Source organism: Etheostoma spectabile, chromosome 13 (assembly GCF_008692095.1).
Source record: "Etheostoma spectabile isolate EspeVRDwgs_2016 chromosome 13, UIUC_Espe_1.0, whole genome shotgun sequence".
Lineage (NCBI taxonomy): Eukaryota > Metazoa > Chordata > Actinopteri > Perciformes > Percidae > Etheostoma > Etheostoma spectabile.
The window spans coordinates 11,574,419-11,582,050 of record NC_045745.1 but is presented as its reverse complement, the minus strand read 5'-3'; the positions used below and the strand labels follow the sequence as shown (position 1 = coordinate 11,582,050).

General features: G+C 45.1%; 1 protein-coding gene across 2 annotated transcripts in view; it reads left to right on the top strand.

The window, feature by feature from the left end:
• Window positions 1-286: 286 nt before the first annotated feature.
• The window catches only part of zbtb16a (zinc finger and BTB domain containing 16a), a 152,096-nt gene continuing 144,750 nt past the window's right edge, over window positions 287-7,632 (top strand). The window contains exons 1-2 of one of the 2 annotated variants that reach the window (XM_032533187.1): window positions 287-475; window positions 3,784-5,107. In XM_032533187.1, the coding sequence (XP_032389078.1) occupies window positions 3,873-5,107 (1,235 nt within the window). In that variant the 5' untranslated portion in view covers window positions 287-475; window positions 3,784-3,872. Of the gene's footprint in view, window positions 476-872; window positions 1,258-3,783; window positions 5,108-7,632 lie in introns of those variants that run through there. The other variant, XM_032533188.1, reaches the window with a different exon arrangement.

Genomic DNA, 7,632 nt, shown 5'->3' with positions numbered 1-7,632 from the left:
AAAGAAGCACAGAAAAAAAGAAGAAAAACTAGTAGTGTTCCCATTTAAATAGACGTCCACATGTATGGTTAGAGGGAGCTTTAGAAGTCACTATATTGATTTTTCTTATATGTCCCATTAAGTCTGCCCCTGGCTGGAGTTTGAGAAACAACTGTAGGCTGTGTGCATTCAAACCAGTGGAGGGAGGGCAGTGTCGCTCACCTTTCACTGTCATACTGTAACACAGGCGTTTGACATGAGACAGCCCCCTAGGTGTCTCACTTTCTTAGTGTTTGTATGGCTGGAGCGCAGATCGAGCCGGCTGCCCGCCTGCCTGCTGCTCGTCTGGCTGCGTTGACGTCAGCGCCGTGTTGATTTGCTAAGGCGAGAGAAGAAAGGAGTTAGTGCGTGTTGAGAGAGCGGGTACTGCGAACTGCCTTACTATGCTGTAGCCCCACTCCCCCTACACTATACGGAATCAAAACGTGCAACTTAGGTGAGTACCAATCCGGGCTAAACGCTGCTGCAGTTTCCCGGCGACAAGTGCCAGACCCGCTGCTCTGCAAGCGTCTACCACTGTTTTCTCTGTGTACTTTCATTCACCATGTGGATATTTTGATGCATTTATAGCGCTGGGGGTTCGTTTTTTTGCTTGTCCCCGTTCAACCTCACGCTGAAGTTGACAGTAAACCGCGACTTTGGCACGCAAGTTGGATCGGCGCACCGGAGTCCTGGATGAAAACAAGTGTTTTTCCTGATTGCGCTGCAAGGTGTTGAAGTTTGACTTAACGCACGGTAGTCAATTTTTTAGAGATGTTAAGGTTGACGTAACCCCCCACCCCCCTTCTCTCTCTCACTATCTCTCTCTCTCTCCCTCTCTCCCTCTCTCTCTCGGTCTGGTTTAGTATTCTGGAGATCGCAGCTAGAGGACGTGAGGTCTGGCTGTTTCACCGGGGAGCCAGACAACATATGACGCCCCGCTCCATGTGACTTTTTGTTTTACTGGAGAAATTGCGTTTGCTCGTTTTGATGGAAATTGTGCAATGTTGTTAGACAGCGACACTGTTGCCCGTCCCCTGTGTCTCCAGGCGCACACCAGTGTGGCTCATTTAGCCGTGATGTCATCACGATGAGGACTGTGGACACTGGTCTTTTACACTGGAAAACAAACCCAAATCCAGTCACTGTACAGTCCCACTACAATTGATTGACAGGCAACTAGATGTCTTATTGGTGACCGAGAACCGATTAGCAGGAGCACGCGCAGCACACTGTGAGGTGGGGAACTGGTAACAGATGCAATAGCAAATTGATTTGTTATCGAGACTGTCTGCTCTCTCTCTCTCTCGCTCAACCCCCCCCTTTCACTCTTTTGCGATTTATCCTTTAGGCGTCTTTCTCTACACCATCCCTCCTTCTCATCAATTGCAAAGAGCCGGTGTTTGAGTATTTCGTTCAGCCACAAACAAAGTCCACCTGTGCGTTGAGGAGAGCTGGCTTGAATCGGTGTGAGATTCTGGCAGCTGTCTTGTCTCGTGTAGGCTACTTCTTTTTTTTTTTTTTTTTTTAGCACGCTCTAAAAAAATGCCTCTGATTGTCCCCCTTAGGGACGTCGTACCGTTTCGCTTTCTCCACATTTGTGTCTGTCAGTGTGGCTCGTGGTCTGGAATATTGAACGCTGTTTATTCTTGTTGTGGCTGGGTCGCCAAGGCGCGCTATGGCAGACAACTCGTGATCACATTGATTATGCTGCCTTCTTTACTGTGAAGTCGGCCCAATGTGCTTATTGTCAGCGCTCTACATTGTCCTCCAGCGAGAGAGAGAAAATCTCTCCTGGCTTAATGTACTTAATGTAGTGTGTGATGTTTTGCATAATGCATATAACGCGCTGTGGGCTATAATTTGTCTGGTGCGCATGGCCCAATATTACCGCTGATGTCTAGACGCACGTACTCTCTGTAGCGCTGCCCTTTTTATTAATAGAGAGCTAACAGACGCGTTAAAGTCGCCCCCCCCCCCCCCCCCCCCCCCCTCCAAAAAAGCAACTTTACATTGTGTCCCAGGGAAGCCACAGCCTGGCTGAAAGCCCACAGAGCGCAACAAGCATTGATCATTTACGGGGGCCATATATCGCAGCGATATTGGCATACCTGTAATAAAGATAATGTCGGTGTTTTAGGCATGACCTCTGTTGACTGGAAGGCTGAGCTCAGCTAGAGGAGAACCTGCGGTTTCATCATGACCTACCTCCCTGTATCGATTTTATCAATGAGCCGGAAAAAAAAAAACTGTCCAGTGTCCCAAATGCTAGCAAGACTATTTATTTCCCAACACAAACGAGAGCTGCCAGCATCATTTAACGTCTGCATGTTTTGATTTACAGGCTTCTGTGATTGGAGATTTTTTTTTAAGTGAGCTTGCATATCTGGGAATTACTGAATTTATTTATTTTAAAGGAAAGTTGTCTAGGTGGAAGGCTGATAGGAGCCTACGTCCTCTTTTTTTTTTTTTTTTTCTTCTCCCAGTGTCTGAATGTGTATTGTTCTCAAGCGAGGGGGGAAGGAAAAGAAGTGCTCACAGACTTCTCTTTTTATTTTGTCACTTTTGAACAGAAAAATTAAGCTCCCCGAAAATGAAATTGAAGATTCTGAAAAAGTTTTTCTCTGAAAATGATGAACAGAACTCAGTGAAAATGTGCCATTGTCATAGACATGTTTGCCATATACACTGAGTGAAAACTGAGTAGATAAAAACTGGACATCAATGAGCTCATCCAGGATGTGGGTCAATGGAGGCAATTAGCTGGTAACCATTCATTTGGAGTTCATGTAATGGCAACAATGAAGAAAGCATTGTTTCAGTGTGTAGGTCATGATGATAGTTGAATGATTGTGTTAATAGTACTCATGGAGACAGTCATTCATTTAAAGGACAGCTAGTGGGGAGACTATTTATTGTTACACTGTTTTCATCAGTTTAGTGTCGGTGAAAGTGTTTGGTAGATATGAGGTGGAGCAACATGTTGCCCTGTTAACTTGGACCAAATGAGTTGAGTAGTCACTGAAACACTCATTCATTTGGATATTCAACATTAGTGACTGACAGCCGAGCAGGGTGTTTGGTGCTGCAGTGTTGTGTTCTATTGCCTCGTTCTGCTTTCCTTTCCATCCATTCCTGGCCGCTGCTCCCAGCTCCCGTCTGTGCTGGGAATACTGAGTAAGATGCTATTTAATTTCAGAAAGGCTGCTGACGGTCTTTGTGAGCCAAGCAGCAGCGGAAAAACCACAACTCACACTTGTTTAACTGTGTGTACATCCCCGTCAGATAACCAAATGAAGACATCTTTTTAACATAACATATGTTGGACTGATTGGTATGCAGGGTGAGCCTGTTGGACGGCTCACAAATTGTCTCTCTTCAGAAATCTACAGTCAATACTCTCCGCTTGTTTTGAGAACAATGCGACTGCACAGTTTACCATCCCTGCAGGATGTTTGCTATTGAAACTCCACTGGCTTCACATTCGCCATTTACAAATTAATTGTGGTTTACTTTAAATGTATCGACAAATTCCTTACTTTTCTTTTCTTTTCTTTTCTTTACACTGTATTTAATAAATTTGCCTTGTATAAAATTTTAAAAGATGATTATTTGGCCATCTTGACTTCTTATTCATGCATTGTTTTGCATTTCAGCATTTCATTTAAAAAGAACATTAATTACATAAATTTTGCAAATCATTTTTGCTCTTGCGTCAAAATTTACCAGAACTGATTTTTATTTTCCTTCTCTCTCTCCCCCCAGGTTTCATCTTGTTTACAAAGACGGCTTAAAACACTGCTGAGCGGAGAAGGCGAGCCTCATGAGTCGGCCTCGTGGTTTGCATCGACATAATGGATTTAACTAAAATGGGTATGATCCAGCTCCAGAACCCCAACCACCCCACTGCCCTGCTGCAGAAGGCCAACCAGATGCGTCTGGCCGGGACTCTTTGTGACGTGGTCATCATGGTAGACAGCCAGGAGTTCCACGCTCACCGGACTGTGCTAGCCTGCACAAGCAAAATGTTTGAGATCCTCTTCCACCGTAGCAGCCAGCATTACACCCTGGACTTTCTTTCACCAAAGACTTTTCAACAGATTTTGGAGTATGCTTACACTGCCACGCTCCAGGCCAAGGTGGAGGACTTAGATGACCTTCTGTATGCAGCAGAGATCCTGGAGATTGAATACCTGGAAGAGCAATGCCTCAAGATCCTGGAAACCATCCAGTCCTCGGATGAGAATGACGTAGAGATCAATGTTAATGACGGGAGCACAGAAGAGGATGATGAGCGCAAAGGTCACAATGGAGCCAAGAACTCCAAAAAACATTCCATGGAGAATCCCTATCAGTCAGGTACCCAGCAAGTCGCCAACATGGTTGGCATGGTGGACCAGAGTCCCTCGGTGTCTACATCCTTCGGTGTCTCCACCCTGAGCCCCACCAAAGCTGCTGTGGACAGCCTGATGAGCATTGGCCAGTCTCTGCTCCAGCAGGGCTTTGGGGGTGAGCAGCTCCACGGCAACTCCCACCACCTGATGACTGAGATCAAGACTGAAATGATGCAAGTGGACATGGGTGGCAACGGCCATGACAGCCCTCCAAACATGGAGTCCAGTGCTTCCAGCAACGGAGAGCGAAGTGGGGAGGACAGGAACCGAGACGGCCCAGGAACACCAACCAGGAGCAGCGTAATCACCAGTGCACGTGAGCTACATTACGTCCGCGATGATGGCATGGGCGACCCTCAAGCTGATGTCAGCCAGATGGGGCTTGAAGCAATGGCCGGAATGGCGGAGAAACATTTTGCCTCACTGTACTCCCTACCTGTCAATCATAAATCAGATGGCATTATGTCCATGCCGGCATCCATGGCCTCCTCTCTCCCCATGTCTCCAGCCCTGGCGATGTCTATGGACTTCAGTGCCTACGGGGGACTCCTGCCTCAGAGCTTCATCCAGAGAGAATTCTTCAGCAAGCTCGGGGAGCTGGCAGTGGGCATGAAACCAGACGGCAGGAACCAGCATGAACGATGCAACGTTTGCGGTGCAGAACTCCCAGATAACGATTCTGTAGAGCAGCACAGGTAAGCCAAGTTTTATTTTGAGTAGCTGGTTGCGTATTGTTTTAACCTTGAAATGTATGTGCAAAATTACATAGGCAGTTGGCATAATGTCCAGCAGAAAGTTAAATTCCTAAGTCTTTTGGCCTCACAATTACCAAACACTTTACTACTAATACATATTGTTAACATGATTTATTTGGGTAATAGGGACTCATTTATAAGGCTCCCCCTAGGTGAAAGTCACCTGTTTTTGACTGAGTTTTTTTGAAATCTTTTCAAGGCTTGGTTTGTGGAGAATAAAATGAAGTAGTTGTTCTGTTTATAAGTGACGTAAAACTTAGTACGGACACAGACGTTATTTCTGTGTGGCTCAGGCCCGATGATCCCCTCCTTCAATAACTGCCAGGCCTGCCCAGGTGACTGCTGTCGTAACATTGTCTAAGACCATTAGTCATGCCTTCCAAGATGTGGGTGGCAGCTATCACACACACTTACCAAAGTGGTACCCCCTCATCCTGGACTCAACTCACCTCCCCTTTCCCATAAGTGCACAAGGGGGGCCCTTATTATCTTGATAATTAGACTAGACGGTCAGCCAAGAAAATGACTGCTGAACCTGGCCTCTGAGACAAGGAGGTAGTTTTAGGACAGGGGAGTGGCAGTAAATCAGTGCAGCGCTATTTCAGTCAATGTGTATAAATAAATTAAGGCCTGGAAACTTTACCAAATAGATACCGTAGACTTTCTCAAAAGTGTCATTGCATATGTAATGTCATTGTATACTGTATATCTCTGCTTCTGCATCAGCCCAGTCAGCGCACAAGCAGCTCACGGAATGTAAAGTTGCATCACTTCTTTGTGGATTTTGCACAGTCAGTGATTTTGTGACTGGAGGCCTACTCTTACTTGAAGGCCACCTTCTTACCCTGTAATGTTTGCTTAAATCAATAGGAATGCACAATGGTTAAAGTTCACTTGAGGTTTTGAATCCCATCACCCATCCCCTCCTACCTGAGCCAGTATGTTGTTTTCCATGGCTAAGAGACAAGAGCTGAACTTATTCACTCCAAGCTGCTTTTTGTTTTAAATCAGTCTCAATGCGTCTTATGGAAATACTGATATTACAGAATGCTAAAGAGAAATGTCCTTGTTTGCAGTCTTACACCAATTGTTGTGCAGTGTTCTTGACTCCCCTTTTTAAATGAGAAGTGTAGTCAGATATTTTGTAGTTTTTTTTGGTGTGGGCAGTTGGCAGTGTACAAATGTGTGTGGCCTTCATGATGAGTGCTCATTATTTATTGAATAGTAATTGCATGGACTGACGCTACGCGTCCTTTTTTTTTAAACTGCAACTGTAGAAGTGAATTGGGTGCTGCTTATGATCAGTTCTTCCTAAACTGGTTTTAACAACAACTTTACCATGCACTATAGCTTCATTGTCAGACGCTGGGATACCGTCTCACTGTGTTAAAGGACAGGCTACATTAGTCTCTGTCTTGTGGAAAGTCTGGCGTGTGAAATGGTTGCCTGTGTTTCAAGAGGAATTTCATCAATTCGCTCAAGCTGGGAAATCTTGTATCAAAGGAGATTTCCAAACCGTTTCATGCATTGATCTTCCCGCTTCTCCCCATAGCATACTAATGGGTTAATTTAGACTGGTTGATACACCGACACGACACTGTTTAATATTGTACGCGCTGTCCTGACAGCCTCCTGAAGTGTAGAAATCAAACATTGCATCATGCGCTGTCTGCTTTGCCGTCCGCACATGAAAGGTCTGCTGTGCTACCCTGAGATGCTTGAAACATTAATTCAGACGCTCCTCGTGTCCTTACAAATTCCAATGCGGGTCATTTGATAGCATATCAAGTCGATGCTTTTATTCTTCTGTGTGCGGCCTGTGAATCTGCCTGATTCTTTTGATGTGAACACAAGATGTTTTATTTCAGACGTGCGGAGTCGTGTTTCCTCTGACTAATTACACATCATTTCCCAACACCCACTGTGTCAGGGTCACCACTGCCTCTGCAACAAACACATAAAAAAGTTGGCAGAGTTCACTTGGTGCAGGCAGGTCAAGTCAAACATGAGTGTAATTGTTTCCAGATGTGGCACAGGTCGTTGGTGTGAGGTGTCTGTGTGTGAGCGTCTATGTTAAAATGAACGCACCAAAAAGTACCCACTTCCTGTATAAATTTAGTCTCTGCTCCCTTTCATTCCTCTGTGCCCTGGATTGTATCATTAAAAAACGCTCAACCCTAACTAAATACATTGTATATTGTGTGAGCAGTACAGCAATGTATGCCAATCAGATGTGTAAGCACAAGAGATGCTACCTTGAAATAGGGCTGGGTATCAAAACCTCAACACTTTTTTTAGACAGATCAAAATGATTCAGTCATTGAACGTCGGGTCAGATTAGTAATTCTTTCTTTATCAGAGATCCACAATAATTTGCCAATTTTGGACAACTTTCCTTAGGTTACATTATTGTACGGCTGCTTGTGTTTTACCCTCCTGTTGTCCTCGGGTCAAATTTGACCCCT